This window comes from Scomber japonicus, chromosome 13, assembly GCF_027409825.1.
Source record: "Scomber japonicus isolate fScoJap1 chromosome 13, fScoJap1.pri, whole genome shotgun sequence".
Classification (NCBI taxonomy): domain Eukaryota; kingdom Metazoa; phylum Chordata; class Actinopteri; order Scombriformes; family Scombridae; genus Scomber; species Scomber japonicus.
In genome coordinates, this window is record NC_070590.1 from 29,642,179 (window position 1) to 29,669,913 (window position 27,735).

Here is a 27,735-nt window from a genome sequence, read left to right on the forward strand (position 1 = left end):
CAGTAGATGGAATATATTTCTATGTATCACATGAGTGATGTTGCATTACTTTAATGACATTCATTAGGTTGTTTTCCAACAGTCTGCTTGTATTTGACAGTTAGAGACAGGAAACGTGGAGAGAGAAAGATGAGTATGAGTCAAACTCAGGATGTCACTACACCAGTGGTGCTCAAACTTTTTTTATAATGTACTCCCTTTGATATATTTTTCAGCCTGTACCCCCTGACAGGACGGCTCCAGACTCATTTTTTTCATCACTGCCTTGAAACCATCCCCAATTTTATTTTTTTATTTAAGCATCCTCAAGTGACTGTAAACTCCTCTAAAATCAAACTGTTGTTTCTTGACTTTGTAAAGACAGAGTTCGCCTGGAGCCCTAAATACACTCCTGTTGATGTATCAGTGTTTTCTTTAACGATTTACTTTAAACATTAAATATGATGCTTTCAGTCATTGAACGTTTCCATGGTGAACTCTGCCGTTCCAATACAGTTTCATATTTATGTAACTACTATGTCTGCTGCCTGCTGTTCTGTGTTATTGCTCTTGAATGTAGCTGAGTTCAATTTCTCCAGTAATCTCTCTTGTATAATTGTACAATTATAAGTACGTGTATATTCCTCAGTGTTCTCTGTTAGTTTGCTTAGTTGTGAGTGGGTTATTTGTGTCTGATGAAAAGCTGTCCACTCTCTCCCATCACCTGCAACCTGACAGCCTCTAGATGGCTTACATATAACTATAGGCCTGCATTTTAGACTGCTATTTTGTTCTAGTGAGGACAGGCTGCAGTGGCACTGAGTCAACTGCATGATCAAACTCTTTTCCAGGCAAAGTCTGTTTCTTTGTTTTGTTTTGATCAGAGTCACTGCAGAGAAACAGACTTCATACAACAATATATGGATCCAAAGGCTAATAGCAGCTCCAAAGCTTTCCATCCCGACTCAGGCTGTTCCTTCCTCACACACATCCAACGCTGTGCTAGAGCAGATGTGTCAAACGTCATCTGCAGGCCACAGTCAGGTGATGCATCCAGATGTTTTTCCTGATGACAGGAAGCTTTATTCTGTTTGCTTCAGACAAAATAAACAGCTTTCTCACCCAATCCAGCTGTCCACATTTCCTATCCATGTCTGAGAAGTAAGAATTGTAAGCACCAGTCAAACCAAACTGGTCCCTTTATGATTGACTTTACTGCAGCTCTCTCTTCATCTTCACTGGAGAGGAGAGCAGGTGAAATCCCCCTCTGGCCTGCTGTTTGTTACAGCCCTGCTTTCTTCATGAAACCACCCAGCTTGTATACACTTTCAGAATGCTGCTGTCCTTGCCCTGCAGACACACATTCACACTGAACATTTACCAGATGGCTTAACTTTTCAAGCCAGTCCGTGTCATCCAACAAGGCGGCATGAAGTCTGTGTTCTGACAGAAAGGTGTGTACTTCAGATCCTAATTCTAACAGCCTGTTCACTATTCCCCAAGAGAGCCAGCACACTTCTGTATGTAACAGCAGTTGTGCAAGTTCAGCTCCCAAGTTTTGACAAAGGCAGTGAAACAGTCGCACATTAAGTGGTTTGAATTTGAATGAATATTTTATTAGTTTGACGCTGTCGTTCCAAACCTCATGCGACACAGGACAGCAGCAACAGTGCTTCCCTGGTGCTTCCACTGCTCTTCAGGGTTTCCAGTCTGAAGTTGTGCCATGAAGCCCCTTCACTAATGCAGCTGCCTCAGTACAGACACTGGTATAAGATTTCTACTTCAGACTGTTTTCACAGAAGAACGTATTAACAACATCAAAAATGTTGCTCTTGTTATTTTACTCTCCAGAACTCATGAAGAAAAGAAGAAGTTCACAGATGTTGTCAGTGTTGATGTACCTCAAAAAAAGCAATAAGCTGTGTGTGTGTGTGTGTGTGTGTGTGTGTGTGTGCGTGTGTGCGTGTGTGTGTGTGTGCGTGTGTGTGTGAGAGTGAAGATGACTCACAAAGTTTGACCACAACTTGATGAACAGTGTGTTTTGTTCTGCGGTGAAGGAACAGGTGCTGTGTTGTAGTCCAGCTGCTGGTAACAGGTCCTCTATGGTTAGTGTCTTTGTGGCTGAGCTATGAACAAACACACCACATAAGAAGCCTCCAGTGTTTTGGTAGATACTGTGAAGACTCTTCTCATTCTGTCTTGGGATGATCTGAATTCAAACAGTTTTCTCTTGAAAACCTCTGACGGTTTACAGACATGATGTTGATGTGCTGAGGTGTGGTTGATGCAGCGTCGGCTTTATTGAACTGTTGGCTAATTTCTCTCTTTAATATAAGCACGATGCCTGAGGAGGGTTGTGGCTCTCATTAAAACATGTTTTTTCCTTGATGCTGATGATGTTTTATTGGCTCTGCTCTCGCTTTCTTCTTCACTTCTTTCTTGTTTTCAGCTGTATTGCTGCCATATATCAACCATGAAAACAACTTTTTAATTTTCATCTGTCTGCATTGAAAATAAGAATATTTCATATAAAATGTGGTATATTGACCTTTTTGCACTCTAATAGTTTTATTTATTTATTTAATTATGCATGATTTTTTTTTGTTTTGTTTTAAATAAACATTTAAAATATATTCACGTCCCCCCTGCTGTTCTCCAAAGTACCCCTAGGGTTACACGTACCCCCATTTGAGAAGCATTGCACTCGCCCATCAGGAAGTCTCTCTCCCTCCCTTTTTATCTTGACAAAGGAATATTAAATACCTACTTTGGTATATGACTTGACCTTTTGAAATCTGAACCAGATCAAACACACATGGGATTGTTTTTGATGTTGATTTTAATAGAGCAGAAATATTTCCATGTGTTCCTCTGCTTCTGATGGAGCTCCTTTCAAAGTGATAGCTGCCTGTAAACGTGACTCTTTTCTGCTTTCATTGCACGGTAGCATTTTATTCATTCTCACCGTGTCCTGCCATGAATAATGCTATCCTGCTACACACTTCCAACTTCTCCTCACTATTTCTAATCAGGCCTTCAGAATAGACCTGACAGCAAAGATTCAGTGAGTACTTTAAGAAGAGGGTACGTGAAAGGAGGGAGGAAGCAAGGAAGTTAATATGCAGGCAGATATATTTCCATATAGATATAGATAGTGGCCCAAAGTGTAATGTAGAAACTGTAGCACACATGCAGTGAGAATGGACATCGGTTAGAGAATGCATGTCTCTATGGGTGTGTGTGTGTGTGTGTGTGTGTGTGTGTGTGTGTGTGTCTGTGTGTTGACTTCTGTACATCAGGGTAGGTGAGTCAGGGTTAATATGAGACACTGTAAACATTACAGGTACACATTACAGAGACAACAGGACCTTCCAGTACAAACTAAACTGCACATTTCCCTCCACAAATACATTCAGCTTCTCTGGTGCAGTGCAGCAATTGAGCAATGAGACTGGGAGTATCTAACAGTGCACAATGATGTATAGCACATATATTTCACAAGTAACTTTAAATACTTCATTGTTGAAGAATGAACAGGTTTTTCCAGACTAATGCTTCAGAAGATTGCTTCTCATCACACAGCTACCTCCATGATCAGGACTAGTGTTCACCTGATCATGTGATGTGTGCCCACACATGCCTGTCTATAGATTCTGTGTTCAGGTTATTGCATGATTACATACACAGCAGTCAGCCTTTTCACTGTATAACACATGCAGGCTAGAATATGGATACAATTAGATGAACACCCAACATATGGAACTTGCTAAATCACATAAATGTCTTTAAACATACCAGACATATTCAGATAATATTTTGCCTCTGACTTGGTTATTCAGGGGGAATGGGAAATGAAAGTAAAACTGATAGGAAGATAGCTTAAGAGTTGCAGAGAGGAAAAGAAAAAGAGGAGGATATAGATAAAAATTGGAGGAGGAAACAGAGGACAGATGATGACTGATAAACTTGTAATTATCATTCAGTGCTTTGACTGAAGTGATCTTGCACATAAATTTAATGTGGGCCTCATGAAATCATGATGTTCTGCTGTTAATAAACCATCACAGAGTTCTGTAGGCATGGTTACACTGCAGTCTGTCACTTGTATTATTTGTACAATTGTTTCCTGTAAAAAACAATACATTCACGTCTGCCAGGAACAAACTGTCATTAACAGCTGATTCTAAGTGCTAGAATAACTCTGTCTGTCAAACCACTCCTGAGGAAATGATTAATTTTCCCTCAATCTGCTGTTGGCATTGTATAAATTGGTGCCATCACCTTGAGGAAAACATCTCCTCCTTCTACTTCTTCTTCTTCTTGTAGTAGAACAGCTTGCTCTCAGCAGTTGTTGATTTCCTGTCATTGTCTCTTCTTTAACTCACACAATGCCAAAACCTGAAAAACATGATTTGCTACATTCTCTCAGTGCAGCCAGTGTAATTCTAGTCACTACTGTGTCACATCTTACATGTCACATGGCTTAAAGCCTTTGTCCCTCTCCCCTCTCCCCTCTCCCCTAGGCCTGGCCTTTGTCCCATTTCAGGCACAGGGCTGTTAAATACACATGACTTTTTATGTGTCTAGCATCAGGCTGAAGTCAGCCACAGAAGGGAAAGCTGAAGAGAAGTTGATAATATTGTGTAATTAGGTTAAACAACAGTCATGTAAAACTGTGCTTCTGCTCTCATATGATCTATCTATATTGTGTTTGATGAGGAATATGATGAATATGATCTTTCATTCTGGATATTTGTTTGATCCGTCATCTGCGAGGCTTGCTCAAATTCAAGTCATATTTTCATCTCATCTTATAATAAGGTGCACAGTGCTACTTTTTACCATGCGAATCCAGTTAAGCAATTGGCATGACCTGCGGACACCACTCTGTTTGAATAATCCTTTACATCTCCTTTCATTCTTCTCATTCTTGATACTAATCTTAAGCCACATATTCAATTATGTGAATCTCTCTCAACACCATCGAAAATAAGACGCTCTGCCTGTTTGTTACCTCTTGAATCTTTGAAACTCTTATTATTGCACACTGAAACTGTACTGTCAAGTGAGGAATCATTGTGAATTAGAACCTATAAAAAGACACAAAGGCAAATGCTTGCTTAGTTGAAAGTGCAGTCAGATGTAATGGTGGATGAAGTGAGTGTTTTAAAGCAGAAGATAAGATCTGGCTGTTTGGGGGGTAGAGCAGCCAGACTGAGGCAGAGGGAGGGGCCAGTGTAAACAGGATGAAACCTGAGAAGAGCCGCATGCACAGGTGACCTGTTTAACACCTGGGGAACTCTCCTACATCATGTTCTGTTGATGGCATATTTCTCTCTAAACACAGTTAAGAGAGAAGCCAAAAGTTCAGTCAAACCTGGAGCTTCTTGAGAGGTTTCTGCTTTTCTTCTTAAATGTCAGCCTCCTACAAACAGCATTTTTATACACATTTGACTCTTTTGAGAAAATCTCCTCCAAAGTATTTGATAGATAGCATCTTAATCCTTTTGACATCTACATAGCTGCCAGATAAGGCGAAGATAGGCCTGTTTCCAAGGGCTGATGGGATTCCTCGGGTGGATTTGACGTTTCTAGATAACCATCCGCAGACCTCATCATGATACAGCGTCCATCCACAGCTCTGTTTAGCTTCTCTTTCTTTCATATCAGCCAAGTTCTGAGTGTCTGAGCATTAAGCTGCTGATGGACCCTTTTTTTTTAACCATTTGCTGGAGAGCATCACTTGACAGGCTGCGTCCATTAATATCCACTCTGATAAACATGGAGAGCTGCCATGAGTTGACTCTCTCTGTGTTTCTGGTAATGGACCGCCGCTGAGTAGGCAATTGTGCAATTCTCTTTTCCTCAACTGGCAAGTGCACGCCTTATGAATGCACACTAACAAGCTCAACAACAGGGCATCTGCTGAAAGTCAACATTTCTTCCTCTTTCTTAATTGCTGTACTCGTCTCTCAGTCTGTGTCCTGAGCTCTGAAAACAAACGCTCACAGTGACCATTGTTTTTTAGCAAATTAGGAGGTTAGTAAGTAATGAAAAAGGTACTCAGGTTTATTTTTTTAACAAGAGGGTTATATGTTTGTGTTTGTGTGTGCTGATGAGTATAATGCTGGTGTGTAGACATGCTGGTGCCTCTACAGCCTGCTGAAGCAGCACAGGGCATTTTCCCATATAGAATGAATTAGCCTCAATTCTCAAGGGTGCTCTTCTTTCCATCTCCACCTCCCCTTAGAGGGCACCACCTATAGGAGCACACAGAGGCCAAGTTGCAGCCGATCAGGAAGTTTAGACGACGTGTGTGTGTGTGTGTCTGTGTGTGTGTGTGTGTGTGTGTGTTTCACTTTGCAAGAGACCAGCAATAACATATGGTTCTGTGAGAGAGGCAGAGGGGAGAGTAGCAGCTGAGCTTCTCTACACAGCATAAAAATGAGGTGCAGCTCTTTGTTCTTTTTGATGCACAGGTCTTTTTGTTCTTTTTTTTTCTTTTTTTTGTTGCCAAAGTGACGTGCTCTGAGTCAGCCTGTTACAAAAACTGTGACCACTGACAAGCATATTTCATGTTTCCTAAGAATATGAAACCACCGAAAGTCAGCACTAACAGGATAACTTCCACATCAGGTTTGACTAAAAAAAAAACCCTGGTCCATGTTGAAGCATCAGATGAACCTTTTTCTTCTAGTTCACTGAAGGATGAAGGCCAGGCACAACAGATAATGAAATATGATGATGAACAAGAAAAGAAATGTAACCCAAAGATTATAGTTCAAGTCAAAATGTTATCATCAAAAACTTTTATGCTCAGACTCTAAAATGACTTGACACATTTTATAAATGGCTTCACTTCTCAGGAGATGTCTCATTGTCTTCCTCCTTCCGTTTTATACTTGGGTCAATTGTTTTTTAATCACATTTGCCTTTTGTTCTGGCTTTGCTTAAACCCATCGGTGTCCCCTAATCAATCTCTCTTTCCCTCTGTCATGGTTGAAATATAAATAGCTGACCCCCTTTAGACCTCTGAGTGGTCTGCATTCTTCAGTAGACACGTGTGAGAAATAAGCAGAGGAGCAAGGACAGTAAATAGGCTTTTTTTATTGAGTTAAGGGGAAAAAAAAGACTGCAAAATCCATTTTTGTGAGTTGTGGATGTGAGTGTGTATTTGGTTCCAGGTAGCACGGTAATGATAAAAGCAGCTGCTACTGAGAGGGTTCCAATGCGACCCTACACTCCTCCTCCTCCTCCTCCTCCTCCTCCTCTTCCTCCTCCTCCCCACAGAGGAACTTCAGAGGCAGTGAGGAGAGTTTGTTTGACCTCACTGACCTGTCCTATCCTTTTGGACTCATGGCCGGAGGGAGCGGCACACACACAGACAGAAAATGGCTGTTTTGCTCGTAGCCACCTGTTCAGCATTTTATCTTCCGGCAGAGTGTGTGTGTGTGTGTGTGTGTGTGTGTGTGTGTGTGTGTGTGTGTGTGTGTGTGTTTACATAGTCTATATTTGCATAGTATCGGCTTCTACCAGTGAACTACACAACACCTTTTCAGCCCAGGCAGAATGGTAAAGGGCTGTTCTCACTTACTTTTAACATTGCCTCTTTCCTGTTGCTACAAGGATGGTCTGAACAGCAGGGCAGGAAGTCAAAGTAAATTGTCCTCTTTGAAGTCAAACTGAAATTACATGTATAAATATTTACTTGTATGAAAGTAGAATGTCCCTGAAATGACGTGCATGCTGAGTCAAAAGTACAGAAATGAGTCAGTGTTATATGTGTTTTATATGTGTTTTTTCCCATGAAACATTGTTATTGACAAGCTTGTCCAAGGTGGATACGTTTTCTGCAAAGTACATTCCACAAATAGCTGAGCTGCTTTTTTTTTCTGAAATACTTTTGATAACACAGATAGATAACCACACACACGCACACAACACAATACAAAAGGGCAGGAAGAACAAAAACCATCAAATATGGAGAAAAATGCGAGCATGTAATGATAAAGCTGAGCTCTCCTCACTAGACCTCACTATAAGTCACCAAACAAGGCAGATAAGATCAATAAGTCTGAAGATAACAACAATAAAAGTCTCTGGAAAGAAGATTGTTCAATTCTTTGAGGGAAACATGTTCTTTTATATTGTGAAGGCTCACTTGGAGGTTATGTTGTCCCTGTAAAATCTGTCTTTTAATGAATACATCAGCCTGGGAAATGACATTTTATTAACTATATTGAACCAGAATGCCAAGCATAGATCTAGTGATCAATATGGAGATTTGAAAGATTTGTTCTCTCTGACCAAGGTAACATGGTGATTAACTTAGTGGGGCTGCAGTGGCAGGTGTTGGTGGGAATGGAGAGAATCTGCTCTCAAACAATAGTAACTGGTGGAGGAATGAAAACACTTGAAGCATTCGTGGCCTTCAGACCTCTTGTTGCCTACAATGCTGGTATGTTGGACCATGATATATTTGTAGCAGTGCTGCATTTTTCTTTTTTTTAAAAGTTGGTTGTTGTTGTTTTTTTTTTGGGGGAGGGGTCTACACTCTGCACAGATGTAGCGGTCAAGGCCATGCCTCTCCTGACATTCCTGTTCATGCTCAAGCACCAACCTCTAGTGTTACATTTGTGGCCCTCATCACTCAGCCACAGATACTTTATGTATCTCAACTGTAGTTAGAACTCCAGAAATATTGACTTAATAGCTAAGCAATGCCTCTGAATGTCCAACCCTGCAATCTTGGCACTTTGTGACAGGGCGTACATTTGAAATTTCAAGGACGTTGTTGAGATAAGGAGACCTCCCATATCCCCTTCCTTACACACCTCCTAACAGAAAAATGAATTATGGTGGGAGTCTGTATGCCTGTATTTATGCCCTGATATGTGTGTCAAGATAGGGGAGTGCTAACTCAGCACTGTGTGTGTCAGTGTAGTGAGTCAGGTCTATTTCTCACTAGTGAAGGCTAAAGCGAACACAAAGAGAGCCGCCTTATCACTCCTTTCTCTCCACCGTGTCTTACTGTCCAGCTGCCTGTAAACCTCAAACCAAAGAAAAGACTCATTGTTTTGTGCTGCACTTTTGATTTTGATTAATGGGGGGTGAGGACAAGGCAGGTACTGAAGTGTGTGCGTGTATTAGTGCATGTAAAAGAAGGGGATTATGACCTGTCAATCAATTTGTTCTCAACTATAAAGTTCTCAAGCAGCACTGGCTGGGATTAGAGATGGATCAAAGCAGTTATTCAGGCTTTAAAACTTGGTTTGAAACGGACAGGAGCTGAAGCATGGGGGGGGGGGGGGAGCAGTAAGAAGCAGTTGGGTAATGATAGGGCTGTGCTGTAACACCTGCAGTGTTGGGGGACTCTTTCACAGTAGCTGCAGGCGGTGAGCTCTACTGAAACAACTTAATGCCCAGTCAGAGTCCAGATGAAGTGCCTGCATCTGCAGAAGCAATCCTCTGTATGTATGTGTGTGAATGGATGTTTGAGCTGAATCATCAGAGGATATATTACTTTTGTCACTGTTCAAAAGTTAGAAAAGTCTTTGACACATCGCTGTCGTCTTCACTTTCCTCTCATCTGTAGCAAACGCCTGTGTAAATATTTTCTCAGTTTTTAGAGCACTAACTGTGGGAACATGAGCTGTGTGTTGGATTCTCAGGGCCGCTGGATAGCATGCCATCTGGCAATGTACCCATACAACGTGTGACACTATAATTGTGCACTGATACTCTTTCAGCCTCTTTCTCTCAAACACTAAGGTATTTTTCCACTGCTGCTGTGGGTGTTAAACAGGAGGCAGAATGGGTGATATGGTGGGCATTACTCCACTGTCAACCTCACTTCAGTTTGCATTGTCTTGCAGAGTACGTGTCTATTAAGAGTTCAAATCTGAAAAGAGGCAGTAAAGTCCCTACCGTCTCTCTGATAATGCTGCATTTTAAACAACAAATATGTGTTGAAATCATATAAAGAAAAAACCCTTTCCTTATCCTCTGCGCGTATATCTCTCCAGCACCAAATAGGAAACAGCAAAGTGGGTAGTTACTATGGTAACAGCCAAAAACTCCTCCAGTACTGAAACACACACACACACACACACACACACACACACACACACACACACACGATAGACAGTGTTAACAGTGTTTTGAGTCGGCGTTTAATTTGGCGTGTATCTGATCCACCATCCAGCACATTTTAGTGAGAAATTAAATTTTTGAAACGGTTCGCCTCTCATTCCCGCGTGCTTGACCCACTAAAATAGCACAGAGGGGTGAGGGAGGGGCGGGGTGGGGTGGGGTGTGGTGAGGATGAGGAGGGTTATTAATGACTTCTGATGACTCCTGATGAAAAAGTTGAAAGCTCAGCATTCTCGTTGCCCTTTAGCTACTTTTTGGATAAGTCATATTACCATTACTCACCCAGAACAATCCAACATTTCTCTTTATAACATGACCTCTTCTCTCTGTCAGCTGATGTGTCTGCAGTTTATTTACACATTTGGTATTTTATTCATTTTATTTTCAGATACATTTTAAATATACATGAATATAACTGTAGCCTTATTAAAAAAACATGACTTTTACCACTACAATATATCAAATGTTATTCTGGACTCACTCAGGTACTGTGGGACCAGCTCAATGACTCACTACACTGAAACCTATCAACATCACTACAGAGCGTCACTACAGATGCTTAAAATATTGTCATCACCATCGCTGCCTTATGAAACAGCAATGCATAAAGTAAAGGTTGCGGGGGGGGGGGGAAAGGGTATCTCATGGAACAACTTAAAAATGAAGGACATGCCACTGAGTCGAATGTAATTCTCTGATAAGTGGATTGTAAGAAAGAGACATCTGTGCTTCTAATAGGCTTATAATGGACATGTAATGTATCACAGTACGCTTCAAATCAGTCATTACTGTTATCCAGTGTCATCTGCTGTGTCAGATTTGTGGACACTTTGAAGGAAAGTATTGACGCTCACATTTGGGATATCGATCACTGATGTCTGTGAGGAGGATGAGGTTGCACGTTTTGCATGCTGTGTGTATGTATGTGTGTGTGTGTGTGTGTTTGTGTGTGTGTGAGTGTAATGAACTTATGAACTCATGTCATGGAGTGTGTAGAAGGGTTATAGTGTGTTTGTAGGTCTCAGGGTGAGGTAAGACTGAAAGTGTAATGTAATTATCTGTTGTTGCTACTGGATTGACTCAGCAGTTTCTGACTCTTCATCATTAGTCAAAGTCTATAATGAATCAACAGTACGACATGTCAGAGTGTGTGCCGTTGCTGTTCGCTATCTGGGTGACTGCGTCTAAATATAGCAACTTTTTCAGATCTGCATCTTATCCTGAAAATGCCTGAGAGAAAAAGCCCGGAAGCTTTTTCTCTAACAACAGCAAAACAATTGTAATGTGTTGATTCCCAGAGTATTTATCCACAAGCTGCATGGCTGATGCACATTTGCAGTATATGTTTGTCTAATCAAAGTGCAAGATATATAATAAATGATACTCCACAAGTGGATTTGATGTCTTTTGGGAATTCTTGTCTTATTCTTCTTTGGAAAAGTACACAACTTTTACCAACTGCATAGAATTGGTACAGTGTTAAAAAAAGCACACACATGCACTTACCTTCTGTATATATAGCAAGACAGACCTACTCTGTTCTCTGGCTGTTCAGACTGGAACTGATCTGTGTGTGTGTGTGTGTGTGTATGTGTGTGTGTGTGTGTGTGTGTACATTCAGTCAACAAGTTTTATTTTGTTTATAACTATGATTGATTGATTGATTGATTGATGATGATGATCTTAGCATTATCAGGGATCAAATACGTTCTGTCCCCTATCTTGTCGAGAGTGATGCTGTGTTCAATTTACCTCAGAAGTCGGAAATCGGAGCTGGGAATGACATCACACCCCAGTTTGTATCATTCCAGTTTACAAGTGAGAAAACCAGTTTTATTGAGTTAGCTACTGAAAGCGATACCAGTTGATAAAAACGCACAGTATTTTGTTCACACAAACACAGCAGCAACACGTCCACAGTTGGACAGTGTCGTGTGTACGACTGATTTAATGAGACACAAATAAGTCAAACTGCTAATAAACAGGATATTATTACAACTCCACACTGTTGATGCACAGGGCTGGCATTTTGGATTTTTAAGTTGGGGCTGGTGAGGTACATCCGACTTTCTGAGTCAGAGATCAGGGGGTGTACCACTTCAAAATTCCAACTAGGAACTCAGAAATTCCAAGTCACGAGTAGGACTGGAATGCATCACAACTTTACTGCATCCTTTCAGATTCTCTCTACATTCTACACATTGCACCTTTAAAGATTGCACTTGTGGTTATTCTGAATGCACATTTTTCCTCCCTTCATAAACAAAGGCAGGAATCATTAAGTGTTTGTGTGTTTTACCAATTACCAAGCTTGTCTCTCTGTTAGGCTTATTCATAGTACAAATATCATTCACAGAGAAACACTGATGATTCAGCCCAGAGGAGTCTTCATCAGATTTGGAATTAAAAAAACAAAACAAAACAGGTTTGACTTGCACGATTTAATTAGCTTTTCTTTAATGGAGGTCAAGATGTACTCTCTTGGCATTGGGTGCACTGAATAACCTGCCAAGCAACAGATAATATACTGCCTACCAAAAACATTCAGACCCAGCAGTTCTTGATACTAATCCTCTCATCACATGAAGTTTATCCAAACGTTGGTGCAGAATCTTAAGTCTGAGTTCTGTATTCCTTTTTTTCCTAAAGCATCGACCATTATTTGAGCTTTGTGTGAAATGGAGTTAGTGTGCATGTATTGGAGGTGGGGGCTGCTGGACTTTGCTTCAGACTAACAACAGTTAATTAGCCCCTTCTATAATGACCCATAATAGTCAGGCAGAAAGAGCTGCTCTACTCAGTGATGTTCCAGTGATGGTCTATCATTTAGCTTAGTGCGAGATGGATGGAAGGATCGCCATTCACTGGTGAACGCTTGTGATATCTCCCTCCCCAGGGAACGTGCCATTACAGCAGCTTCTTTCTACTGGATGTTGTCCTCCCACTACCAACCCTCCAAGGCCCCGTTGTGCTTAGTGCTGTTCATAATGCATCATGCTGATTGCAGAGTGCACTTACCTTGCAGACCAAACAGATGACTGGTGTGCCTATAGGGCTCCGTTAAGCTGCCCCGGCTCCATAGTCTCTATTGTACTCATTATGGAGTTTCATTACCTTATTGTCAGCCTTATAACATTTAACAGCAGAGCAGTCTTTGAAGTTAAACTCTGGCTCTGTGTCAATCGTTGGTGGAGTATCTCTGATATGTCTGATACCCTTTGTTCCTTTCCTGAGTAATTTGAATTTGATGGCTTGCTTTTATCATTTCCTGCTGTGTGAAGTCATAGTTTCCCATTCCACATTCCACCCTGCACTAATACATTTTCTGTTGTTATGGCCAGTATTTATACTGCTTTCACTATTCAAATGTTCCTTTTTTGTCTTCAAATTGTAAAGAGTCCAGCAGGGTGAAAATGTATTACCATGTTGTGAAAGGTACTGTGAGGAAAGTCAGCACATTCCTGCTGTTTAATTTCATAAAGAAAAGTACAAATTGTTTCATATGTGATCTGATTACTCAATCTGTTTGATATGTTCCTACTTTGGATGCTAATTTTAAACATCTTCCTTAACCAATAGCTGTCCAACTACTGTTTAACAATCAGTGCATCATTCATGGTTAACAATGTATGAAATACAGTGGATGTTTTTGTCCATAATAAAACCATTTTAACCAATGACATGAACTATGTTCACTAATGTAAACTAGGGATGGGCATTTGAATACATTTTCTTGATCGATCATCGGGAAAGTTAACGATCAATTATCGATTAATCATTATCTTTTATCTTAAAGTGCCATGATACGGGACTCTTGTAAAAGCAGCTGAGCCTGAAGCTCCGAGCCAAACCTCTTCACATATCAATCAATAGAGCACTCTTAAACACAATTGAACCTCTTTTAGAAACACTTCCAAAAGTACAATCAAATCTATATAACGTTAAAGGACTCCAAAATGCACCCAGCCGAGCCGAGAGAGAAAGAGAGAGACAGAGATAGTGTTACTTCACAATTCTGCTTATTTAACTAGAGCCTCATAAAACAACCAGAGTGACTCACCTAAAGGCTACAGTAGTGACTGTCCACTGCTAACAAAGTAAAGTAACTCCAGCCTACTGATTCATGTTGATTAGCATGTTAGCATGTTAGCATGCTCAGGGATCAGTGAGCGCAGCCTGGTGACAGGACCGAAGTAGCCGGGATGCAGAGGCAGTGTGGTCCTATCCTGGGTAGCCTGGCCAAGGTGCAGGTTTACAATGAACTCTAGTTTTAGTTTGAAAAGGTCCCATGCCAAACTTCACCTTGACCTCTTCATGTTTGATATCTACGGCAGCTGGTAGGTAGCTGAGCCGGTTTCTCTGTCAAATATCGCCCCCTGTTGGTAAGAGGTCTCATTGTTGCCACATAGTGAAATTCTTTGCATTGCTTCAAGACTCGCAACGACTACGCAACACAACTTCTATTTGAAACCAGCGTTTGATCGATAAAAATTTCATGTTGATCGACATTTTTAATGATCAATTATCGATCATCGATTAATCATGCCCATCCCTAATGTAAACACCAAGTTACTTGAATAATAAATTCAATGACACAGCTTTATTAGAGGACATGAATCTAAATGAGATCCCACTAAACATGTTGATCTAACATGATCTAACAATTTAAAAAAGTCTGACTCATTCTTCCAGTTATCAAAAGCTTTCAACAGTAAATAACATAACTGTATTTAATAAATATAAAACATGTTAAATTGAATCAATAGTGAATTAATCATTGACATCACTAATTCACCAATATAATTCACATTTTATATATATAATGTTTTTTTTACACAGTCACATAAAGTCATTACTCCACCTTGTAAAAGGTTAATTCACTGAGACATAGAGTAACTTGCCTTAAGCTAGACAGAACAAATGGGGAATGTGTCTGTGTTGTTCGCACACACACACACACACACACACACACACACACACACACACACACACACACACACACACACACACACACACACACACACTAAAAATATCTTCCTTAACAAATCATTTAGTCTCATTTTCATTCTCTGAGTGCTCTGTCGAAAATTGAGAACTTGTATTAGAGGTGCTCTCCTTCCATTTGCAGCTGCACTATTGCACTATGGAAAATGTCATATTCTCACAAGCAATAATTACTTTCCTTTTACAGTAGCCCAGAAGAGACAAACCAAACACTGCTCTAGAGAGGTTCTTTCATGACAACTTTATGTTTTCCTACATGCCTGGAGGGGGAAGGTGCTGGTGGTATCAGTTAGTTGCAATGTTTAACCCCACCTCTAGATGGCACTAATTCATACACACTGTTCCTTTAAAAAAGAACCATTCAACATCTTTCATTCTGCATTTCCTGTCTGGCCCATTCTCAGCTTCATTTTCAGCTATTATAAAACTACCTTGAGCATGAGAGCTTTTATTGTCAGAAAATGGAACAGGTCCATGCACAGTCCAGTTAGGTTTAAACATCTCAGTAACACTCACAGCATTGCTAGGAAGCTTTGGAGAGTACATCTGGGGGGTATGACTGAATGAGTGTATGGAGAGAGGAGGACAGTGCTGTAAATCCCACTCCTGTAAATCCACAAGAGCGTTTTTAAGGAGGTGCATGACATTGTTTGCAAATCTCTGTATGTGTGCGTGAGACGGACAAAGCAGGCGGGAATGTACTAAACTGCTGCCTAAATTAAACCTGTCTGTTTCTAGGCATGCTGATGGTCATAGGTAGTAATTTAAACCCACCAGGACTAGAGGAATCCACTGGGTCTCACCAAGCCTGTTCTGACCTCCACACCACAAGTCACTCTCCTTGTCCTCCTTCTTTAAATCCAGCTGGCAGGAGTCATGCTGACTGCACATTTTTTTGTCCATGTTGGGTGTCATAAAACCTGAGCTGTCTTGCCAAAAGGAACCTTGTCTGTAATGGCAGCGAGGACAGATTTGAATAATGTAAAGGTAAACAAAGTGCAGCGTAGGACTGACTGTACTCCCTTTTTGTTGAGCTGTTAAAATTACATGGGCTTTATTATTCTTGAGGTTCCCCTGTCAACATCACATCAGAAAAAGATCTATTTGGCTTAATATTTCATTTAGCATGTCTCAACAAGCAGTCATGGTGCCAGAAAGCTTTGGCTGACTATGTATTTGCAGGTGAGGCGTGCGGAAACCAGTAAGCAGTTTCCATGTTTACAACCTGTGTTGGAATGTAACAAACTCAGCATGTGTGTGTGTAAAATAGAGAAAAAGATGTGAGACAAGTAAGGGCAGATGAAGAGTATGGTGGGATGGTGTGGAGGGTCTTTGTTTGACCGCTAAACAAACCTAACTGAATCTACCCTGCAGGCACGTATTAGAGCTCAGCACCCCACTAGTTTTAAAACATGATTTTATTACAAGTGTTAAGGTCACACCCCTACCTCTTCTGCTGTTCCTCTGTTGTTCAGTGAAACAAAAATGTGCTACAGTAATATCATATGGGACCTTGTCTCCAGGTTCCAGGATTTTGTGATTCTCCTCATGAGAGTAGCAAACTTCATCTTTGACAAAAATCTTCAGCTGTAGGGGATTTAATTTTAAGATCTGAGGCACCTTCGTTTGTGTTAAAAACGGCTGCATTCACTTTTGCACCGTAAGAAAAGCTGTGATTAGCCTGACTGGGTTTGAAGCTGTGTGTGTGGCGCTGGGAGAGGTTTCAAGACAGTGGTTTTACAGAAACAGCTCAAAGGGAAAATTCACCATAAAAAGTGATTCCTCTGTTATTTCCATAAACATAGCTTTTTAAAAACCAAAGCTACATACTGTATATGACTGCATGTGAAACCCTGCCTCCTAAAAGCAGTAGAAATATGGAGGGAGTGATCTTGACTTTGTGTGTGTGTGTGTGTGTGTGTGTGTGTGTGTGTGTGTGTGTGTGTGTTTAAGTGAGGAAAAAAGAATGAATGAAAAATGGTAAAAGATGTGAAGTATAAAATATGCTACTCGAAAATCATTGTGGGTACTGTTTGTGTCTGAAGGCAGATTGATTGATAAACTTATATACATATTTATAAGACTAACACAGCAGTGCAAAAACAAGGCACTGTAAAATCACCCGTGAAGTATGAAATATGCTCCCAGAAAATATACTGCACTTCATTTCCTCAAGGCTGTTGCTGTTAAATGATACAAGGGATATTTGTGTCAAGTTATTTTACTCAACATTGTAGAGTTGAAGATACAGAAAGCTTGCGTGGTGTTAACATCATTATTCTCCATGGTTACACATTGATCTCCTAACTAAAGGTTAAGTGTATCAATGTGTAAAGTTGTGACTGAAAGGAAAAGTGGTTGTTGACTCTGAATTTGTTGCAGTGAGATAAACAGTGTGCCAGAGAAAACCATGTCCATTTAACAGCCATAAAAATGAACCTTTTTGTATATCATGTAAGGCATTTTAACAAATGAGGGTTGGTAATGTAAGAGGTATACATTGACACAGTTCAGACTACTAACTGAAATGTATTCCCTGTAGCATCAGCTCAGATTGATACAGATGGTGCTGCCGGCTCATATTGACATATGCATTGATGTACATATGGCTTCTTGATTGCCGTTTATGCTGGCAACAAATTATCTGTTAAGTGCCAGCCACCTAACCCATTACTGACACTGACCCCAACAGCTTGGCCGTAGACCGCCAGAGGTGTAGTTTTACAGTGGGGTGAGGGACCCTGCAGATGGTACAGGACTATACTCGATTGCTGACATTGTATCCGTCATTTACCTCTGAGAGTTCTCCGTAATCCCTCAAGTTTCAACTCAGCATCACTTAGAAGGAAACCCTCCAGCATCTCAGGGGAAAAGACAGACAATCCAGAATGAAAAATGGCATTACAGGTTTGTTCAATAGATTACATTTTTATAGCTGTTAAATTCAGATTTATTTGGCAATCATCATGACAGCCAAGATTGAAGATGTTTTCATTCAATAGTGCCTGTTTGACCTTGGTACGAATAATTCATCTCAGCCTCTCATGCAGAACATCTTATCAATATGCCAAACTGTGTCTCCTGAGAGGAGAGGAGATGCATTTGAATGATCAAACATAGTTGATAGTAGAATGCTAAAGGGAGGATTTATGTTGTGTGTGTGTGTGTGTGTGTGGGGGGGGGGGGGGGGGGGGGGGGGGGTGTCTCGTTTGCCACATTTGCCAGAAAAGCTCAAATTAAAATGTAAACTGCAGGATCAAAATGTCTCTCCTAGCTGACACAGTGCTAATGTGCTGGAGCCTCGCCTTAATCTGATCCATGGATCATGCTGGAGCTAATTACCATCTGCTCACTTACACTTCCTGGCCCCGGCACTCTGGCTTGTTTTCAATTACATCTCCCGAAATAAGATTACAGCCTTCATTTTTATTTTTGTTGAGAAGGACTGCATGGCTGCGTCTCCACCAGGTGAGGAGCATTATGTGTGACTGAAGGAAGTGCCAGCCAGTTATTTTCCCCACTGCGTTGATAGCAGGGTCGAGGACTCAAACTAGTGAAGCTGAATGAGTCTCCTGCAACACTTTTCATACAGAGTCATTAGTTATGTTTTCTACTCTGTTCTGCAGATCACTGCAACTCTACAATCACAGAATCAAATGGATTCAGACCTTTTATCTTCTCATTTGGATATGCTGTGAAGTTTTCATTTTGCCTTCATCTCTCCTCTTCTTCGTTCCATAAATTGAACCAAAGTGCAGGTGGAAGATGCAGCCTTGCTATACAAGTCTTTATTCCATATTAGGCCCTCATGTCTCAAAATGCCTTTTATTCCTTACATCTACAGTCACTGGTAGAACTTCAGATAAGAGAGTAGTGGTCATTTAGTGAATACTTTCATCCAAAGTGCTCCATTGTACCATCCATGCATACAGTGCATTCTTTCAGCAGGTACCTAGTGGGAATTTGGGAATCTTTTCCCCTGGCAAATAAATCTGAGATAGACTGTATCCAGAGCTGAACACACAGTACTAACCAAGGTTACAGAACACTTAGTTTGAGTTGTGCTTTAGAGCTGTATATCAGTGGTGAGTGACTGAAGATTTCATTAGTTTCATGAGAAACCTCTCTTTGGGCTATGTCTAATTGGACTTTATTGATTTAAAGCACAGAACATTAAGACTGGGCATGTCTGAGATAGTGATTTAAGGCAGTCAGTCTGTGTATTTATGCTCATGTGTTGGGAACAAATTGATATTATTGGGTCCTAAAGCAGTGAAGAAGAATAAGATCTTGATCCTAAGGAATGTATTGCTTGACATAAATTAGTACTGGTTGTTAGATTGACCTGTGGTTGTTGTGTACCTGTGAGATCATGTGAGATATTCAGTTCATGACATGACTGATTTTCAATTTCATACATGAGTCATGTCATGACGTGTAATGCTTCAGGTCACCCAGGTAACATTTACATGGCAGAAATTCAATTTTGAAGCTACTTCAGTGTTCCTGAGATAACAGCAGACTAATGAATGTGACCAGATGGAGATGATGTAGCTGGGTACAGTTTCACTGAGCAGTGAGCAGTGTATCTGATAAAAACATTCTCTGTAGTGTATGTCAACTTACCTAATATTTATTTTTCAAATAGACAGTAAACATGCTGGCTCGCTTGTTCCCGGTCCAAAATAGTTCTTATTCTCAGTTTGACTTTCACCAGTTTCACTTTCCTTTAAAGCCTGGAAAACATTCCTCTCTGCTATTAAATGGAAATTACATGACATCAACTTTTTCCAACTTAAAGAGGAAAAAACAGAACTGGAGACATTTCTCATGTGAAATGACTAAAACTGTGCTGACTTTGGAAGAAAATAGTGTTTTCATGTTGCTCATCACTTAGAACTGTAAGACACTGATCTATAAAAATAAGTTTTTATGGCCTTTAAGACTGAACATAATGCATATTCACGAGGGGAATTTATGTAACATAATGTTTGTAAGGAACTCTTACAATAGTCCTGTAAAAATCTTAAAGGGTCACTAATGAAAAGATCATTTGGATTGCATTATGGGAAGTATAGTGCTTTTGGAGCCTAACTTTATTGAAGTGCAATCCTAAATGAATGGAGTACTGCTTTAAAGAGTTTTTGAGCAGCCAGGCATTGAATTTTTATGAGTTGCTGTAGCAGTGCCATCACTCAGAACACATGTTAACAGTAGGTAGGAACAGGTCTGTGGCCTGTCAGGGTAAGTCTGTGGTACATATCTGGCAACAGAGATCGTGTGGGTGAAGTAAACATCTCCTTCTGCATACGTTGATGACACACACAGAGTCAACAGACAGCAGGATCACTGCTTTCCCCTCAACCAAACTGCCATTTTTAGCCAGCCTACAGTCTGACTTTCAGTCTGCCTTTGATCACTGTCATGGCAGAAACCCTTTTGATGACTCATGCAGATAGGCACCCATACACAGGCAAAAACAATCTCTGTGTGGCTCACTCACACACTCAGACATGTTGTTTGGTGGGTCATGCAGGGTGGTCTGAAATGTGATCACAAATTGGCCAATTTGCTCATGAGCATAGTGGCATGTTGTGTGAATTTGATGTATTTTTGAAAAAAATGTCTCCATATCTCTCCACACCTGTGGTGCACAGTCATTTATTATTTTTTATTTTCTGTTGCTATTGAGATTGGGCATGTCTGCAGGTCTTTCTCTGCTAAGTCATGGTGGCATTACTGCCCATCATAACACAAGTCCTCCTCTTGTTTTAACCCAGAGTCCTGCGGCTGTTTGTTTAGCATGGACATTATTTCATGAACTGAATATATTAGATTTATTTTACAAGAAAGAGTCGCAGAACTGCAAAAACAAGGATTACTGTGAAAAATGGGATTTGCATCATATAAAGTTTTGTGTTTGAGGTCATTGTGGTTCATTTATTATTCAAACAGATATTTCATGTTACACTGAAACAAACTTTCACATTCTCTCTAGGAACTGCAGTATAACAGACCATTACTAATTCATCTAAACTGCTGATAGTGTGTATCTCGGCTCCACATGCTCCACTGGAAAACTAAAACCGTGCGGTCTGCCTGTGTTAGGATGATGGCCTCAATCATCTCTCATTATGTACTGCTGTGGAAAATCTAACTGCACTTTGCACTGTGACTTTTTCCCCATGGACATATATGTAGGACCACTGTAATTTTACACCATCTAGCACAAATACAGCATTCATATAAATTGCACTTCTCTGTGAGCAAGGAGCTGTCCACCCATCACAGCAATGTCAAGCTTTTCCCCCATTACTCTCCAGAGTAGAGACAAGTGGACGTGTTGTTATGCTAATTCATGTTAATCAACTCCTCGCCTGAACGAACGCTTACCCTCTAACATTTCCCCGATATGGAAGCAATGGCAGACATGAAAATGTTTCTTGTGCTGTCCAGAGGCTTGATAGAAGCACAGAAAAATGATCACGGTGGCATTTCATACATGAATGCTCAGACACAGCGTTTGGACGGGTTGATAAATGAGGTTGAATATTCGTACACGGCTTTGTTCTACTACCAGAGAGGGGCGTGTGAGGGCGTGTGGGTTAACATCCATTTCTAAACACACACACATGTAGGTGCAGAGGTACACACACACATTTCTCAGACTGTCTTTCCTTTTTCTCTCAGCTTAGTCTTTCTCATTAAGCTAGAAGAAACACACAGATGCAGATATCGTTATTGTGCTGTATGCTTTCTAACAGCTGTTGTCTTTGCTGGAATACTGCTGACAAAAAACATTATAAACTTAGGCTTTAGACTTTTTCTTTAAAATGAGATCATTATTATTATTATTTGATATCAGCATCTGATCACTTCTCATGGTCAGTTGTAATAAGTGAAGGCACCAGGTGTTTGGAGATAGTTTGTACCCTCACAGAGCCTTCGCTGTTGACTGAGTTGCATCACACACACATACACTCACACACAAACGCATGCACGCACGCACACACACACACACACACACACACACACACACACACAAACAGCTGACGAAGGACCGAGCGAGTTTGTCCCAAAGCTGAAACACTCCACACCTGCTCTGCAGAGCTCCAAGCTGAGCCGTGTCATGTTTGCTAATGACATGGAAGATGACGAGGGATGAATGTATGCAGCGTCTTTATTGATGCTTCACATTGTCACTCACCTTTATATCCACCATGATCTCTGGACTTTTTTATTGTCTTATTTTTAAGTAGGAAGGTGGTGCTATCACTATTCTAGTTTGTTTTGGATGCTTTGCTTGATCTCAGTGTGGCAGCTGTAAACTGTTTCACACACAAGTCTTCTACATATAGTGTTACTTGGGTGAATTATTACATGACAAAGGCTTTATGATCTTGTTCCATCAATATATAGTCCTCACTGCTTCTCTTTTTCAGTCACTCTTTGTGCTTGGTGACATGAACCCCCCCCCCCCCTCCCCCTCAAACACACACCACAGACATTCCTATTGTGCAGTAGGCAGAGAAGGAAATGTTAATTACTGGTTTGAGTTAAAGCCAACCAATTACTCTGACAGTAATATTATGACCAAATTATTCAACTGACAGCTAAGATTAAATAATAATAATAATCATTAGTTCTTATCCACATGAGCTCAGGTGAATGGTTAGTTCATAGTGACCTGTATGAAATCAGTCAAAATACTGGAGAACTATATCTTTGTTCTGCTTTATAAAATACTAACAGCTTTTTACTGTCATTTACTTTATGTTGCTGTCTATAGCGTCACAGTTTCATACTGCAGTGCTCTGAATAGATATGAGATAGGAAGAAAATCCCTGTTGAATGTACCCTGACTCATTGAAAAAGTGGGGGGAAAGTTTATGATTACATATCAAAAGCTCCAACTTTTCAGTGTGAGTTTAGGTGTTTTTGTAATGACGTGGGCTGGTTTGGGAGACCACCAGAAAGAGCCCGCTTCCATCTCCTGTGGAACACATTGTTCAGCTGCTGTATAATGGTGAGATAGCAGCAATTGTGTTAGAGCCACCAGAGCAAACAAAACCATGCCTTCAGGCATGGTGGGGTTGACGTTTTTTTTTTTTGTTTGTGAAAGGCGGTTACCAAGCGTGGCAGAGACAGGGAGAAAAAAAAAGGCGGTGTTAAAAAGGCTTTGCAGCTGAACTGAAAGGAAACTCTTCTTAAGTGTCCGTGTCAGACCAGGAGACTGCAAACCCACCAGAACATTTGCACAGTGAAACAAACTTCTGTGTAAAGAGGAGAAATGAGGAGAAGAGTGTAAAATGAAATGAACAAGTAAGGCATGTGTTGTGGAGTAAAGACATGCTGTTTCTAACCAGCTGTCTCAGTAAATGTGAGATCTAATCCATTTATTCCTTCAGAGTCTTCAGTGGTAGAGAGACTGACAGTATATTTGTTGTAGCAGACTTATGAACACCACTCATCTGTAATTAGTAGCTGGAATCTAATTCAACTATTGCAATTTAACAGCCAAACTGGTAGAGAGGCTTTCTATAAAACTGGCTGAACATGTGATCAACATCTCTCAGCTGGAAGAGGGTGTTTATAGAAACCTTTTTGTCTCTCTTAGGCTATAGTTCACCCACCAGTAAGTCAAGACCCATCATTTGAAAGCCACTGATGTAGACCACACACAGTTTCCTTGCTTTCACCCCTCTGCTATTTTCAACTGTTAATCAGAGAGGCTAATATGTTATTACTTCCTTCCCACCTATGTGAACAATGCTGTGCTGTAGTGCAGCTCCTCGCTCTCTGACTGAGATTTGTTCTTCTGTTGATCTGACACTGCAGATACTGGATGACTTATGGCTGTTACCTGAAGAGATCAAGTAGATAAACATGTGCTATAGTCTTTCCTTTAAGCTAATGATTTCATTGATGACTGTGGTTACACTTATAAATATGATTCCTTGGCCCTGAAAAGGATTGAACACGAAAAACAAAAAAAAGAAATAAATAATGAATGAAATGAGTAAAAAAGCATGCTCAGAACTTTAAGGAGGTTTGGCAGAGGTTTATTGTGCTGCAGCAGCTTAATAAAAGCTTTTGTGGAGTGTGGAGTGGATCTTGTAAGAACATGTGAAAGGCAGCATGCTCACATCAGACTGACGTGATCTGGCGGACAGGCTCGGCTGCATTGTTTGCTATTTGGTTCTTAAGTAACCATTTTGCTACCGCTGATTGTCGGCCATGCATAGCATGCTGCTGCCCTGACCAAAAACTATTTAAACACTTTGGTTTTTATATTCAGAGTACATATGAATCACTCATTTTCCTTTTTAATGCTGAACTCATTTATATTTGAATGTATGTGTATATGTATACATGAATAATGTGTGTATGTAAGTGTAGGTATGGGTTCATATATATATGTGTATTTATTGTATATATTAGTACTTGTATGGTTAATTAGGAGTATTTTGGGAATACTTGGTTCTAAATGATGTAGATACACTCTTAATAGGCGCGAGTGTGAGTATGCACCAATTGTTTTGTTTTTTTTTAAATTGTCCTTATTGCTGAGAGGGAATGTTATATGTTGAGTTTGTTACTAAGAATGACTGGAGCAGATGTAGTAGTATAGGTTTACTCACAAATGAAAATGCAGCCACAGTGTTAATAATTACAAGTCTCATTGTAGGCAGTTAGAATCCGTTTTTACTACAAACAAACAAACAAAGAAACAAACAGGACTTTATTGTGTTAATAATTACAAGTCTCATTAGATCAGAACCAGTTCTTACTACAAACAAACAGCACTTTTCAGGCTCCTGCAGCTGTAAATTGGCTCATAAGGAAATTCATTAAAAGACAACACAAAGACTCCAGCTCTCTGGCTTACTTTATTCATTTCATGTGTTTAGTCTTTTGCCCTTGAAAATGGATTTGAACCAGTCTGACATCATCGCCCTGCAGCATCCACACATGTCTTTATATTAGAGGTGCTGTGCCACTCTCCATTTACATCTATAGTAAAACATGCTCAAAGCCTTTGTATGTGCACGTTTTTGACTATTTTAACACCACTTCTCATTTCTATTTTCTGCTGGTCACTGAAACTATCACCTTTGTATAAATGTGCAATCTGGTGACAAGAAAGCAAACATGAAAAACAAACTGAGCTTTCTTATAGCACCTAAAGCGAGAGAAGTAATCTATTTTTCTTTTCTTTTTTTCAGTCCCACTTTAGTTGTTTGCACTCTGTAGTTTTCCGGCACACAGATTCTTATAATTGGCCATCCAGCTCCAATTCACTGCGACAGTTTGTTTACTTCTCCATTACTGTTGTTGTGTGTTCAAAGATGATAAATTTAGCTGACTCTTTGAGCAGGTCTCCCATGTGACTTATGTCTTGCATTACCAGAAAATAACATGCTTTTTTTTTATGGTTTTCTTCATTAAACCATAACTAGTGTTGCACATTGTATACACAGTTACTTTAATTTGAAAGCAGCTTTGTGCACAATATCCATGAAAACAAAAAAACAAAAATCAATGGAGCTTTGTGTTATTGGAAGTTTACACATTGATGTATTTTTGTAGACTTTTAAACAATGTTGGCTGCTCTCTGCTTGTGAATAAACAGCATCACAAGTCAACACTGACGTACTCATTATATGCACTGGAAGGAAACTGTATTGTGTGATTTTTGCAAAATCCTGCAGGATAAGAAAGAACATACTGTATGTTCACTCTCACACACACTGACACACCTCAAGTATCCTAATTAGAACCAAACCACTGATTACTGGACTAATCTGCAGCACAGTAACTCACATGCACATATTCTATCAATACAAGTTGAAATTCCTTACAGCTGAGTAGGACCAACAGTAGGGTAACAAGTCAAATTGGTAGAGAAAATAAATGCATGCATTCTCTCACTAGCACATCTCTGTTTCATTTCGTGTGGCTTTTCTTCACTTAAAGCATCAAACCTAATTTACAAAATAAATGATTCTATAACGAGTGCAAAGCTGGTCTGAAGTGTTCAAACCGCAGCACATCAATGAAATGTTACAGCTGGTGAAAAACATTTGATGATCAGAGCAGTGTGTGTGTGTGTTTTCTTTAGCTCTGATTAGGTGAACTATGAAATTGGCCCTGTGTATAAAACCTTAGTTAATAATGAGAAAATAAGACGTGATGTTAATTAAGATGACCTGGATTATTCCCCCTTAAAGGAAAATCATAGAAGCAGACTTCACTAAATCTTATTTAATAGAGACTATGTGTTCTGTTGTTGTTGATTACTGCTCACACAGGAATAGACGCTTATTTAAATTAGTGCAAGTCAGCTCAGAGCTGACAGGAAGCATGGAAAGGAAAAGCACGAGGCTGCTCGAGCCTAAGCAGTCACTTCAGTCAGCAGCTGCACTTGTGCATTTTTCTGGCCTCATCACTCTGGAATGACCAGAATCTGAACCGCTTCTTGTTCTGCCTGTTTAGCTAAAAGCTCAAAGAGAAAGAGCTGAAGCGTGAAGACCTTAGCGTCCCTCCACTCCGCTCTGACCTCCATCCATCCATCTTCTCTCCTCCCCTTTTCTCCTTTCTCCCACGGTGCACATGACTGGGCTGTGCCGCCATAGCAACTACTCCACCTCAGTGCTCACTGACTTTTTGAGGACAGAGGAAATGATTTTGCGGTGGCATTGCAAAGCACAGGAAGCAGTGAGCTTGACCTGCTGAGCCTGACCTCTCCCACCACTGCCATCCAGCTTAATGGGAGGCATGCTTGAAATGTGGTGTCAAGACATTTGGCGCAACAACATATAGTGTGGTGTAGCTTTATTACCTTTTTCAACAATCTTTGCTCACACCCATCCTTTTTTTAGACATTTATACTTGGGAGGAGCAGCGCAGTCTAACCACAGTCTCCTTCAGGGTGTAAAAAACTGTGGGATCATAGGAATACGTGCCACATATTTGATTTGACTTTTCCCTTCCCCCTGCCCTCACCACTGATCAAAGGCCTCACATCAAGTGATCTGAGACATCAGGTTTTTCCTTATCAGATGAAAGTCTGAATCCCACAAGCATTTTTATACTTTTTTTTGTTGCTAGGTTTCCTATGATCTCAGACTTTTTGACACCCTGTGACTATAACAGCTCTGCTGGAACATTTAAGGGTGCTGTGAACAAGCAGATTGTAAGTGTATTCAAGTTAGAAGAGCACATATGGTTCTCTTCATATGCCCAGTTTTGGCTAACCAGCCGCTCTCACTGCTGTTGCACACCTGCTGTCAACTTGTCTTTGTCTTTTACTTTTTCTTTGTTTTAAGAATACTAAACATATTTTGTTCTTTGTGTGTTACAGTGCAGGGGAATGTGATTGCCTTGTATGGCGAGACCATCACTGTACCATGCAACGGTGGAGCTGCACCTCCAGATGATCTAATGTTCGTCAAATGGAAATATGTAAGTAAATACTGTCCCACATTACTGTCTGTGAAGTGTTTGAGGTTTGCTGAAAACACAATCAATGATTAGAAAAAAGAGGAAAAAGACAAATATATGAAAAGATCTGAATATCTTTGGTGTGTTTGACTACTA

At 40.3% G+C, this 27,735-nt stretch overlaps 1 protein-coding gene across 3 annotated transcripts in view; it reads left to right on the forward strand.

Annotated features, from left to right (window-relative positions):
- Positions 1-27,735, forward strand: part of alcama (activated leukocyte cell adhesion molecule a) — a 77,216-nt gene that overhangs the window by 19,216 nt on the left and 30,265 nt on the right. For all 3 annotated transcript variants that reach the window (XM_053332051.1, XM_053332050.1, XM_053332052.1), the window contains exon 2: positions 27,500-27,600. In XM_053332051.1, the coding sequence (XP_053188026.1) occupies positions 27,500-27,600 (101 nt within the window). The remainder of the gene's footprint in view (positions 1-27,499; positions 27,601-27,735) is intronic.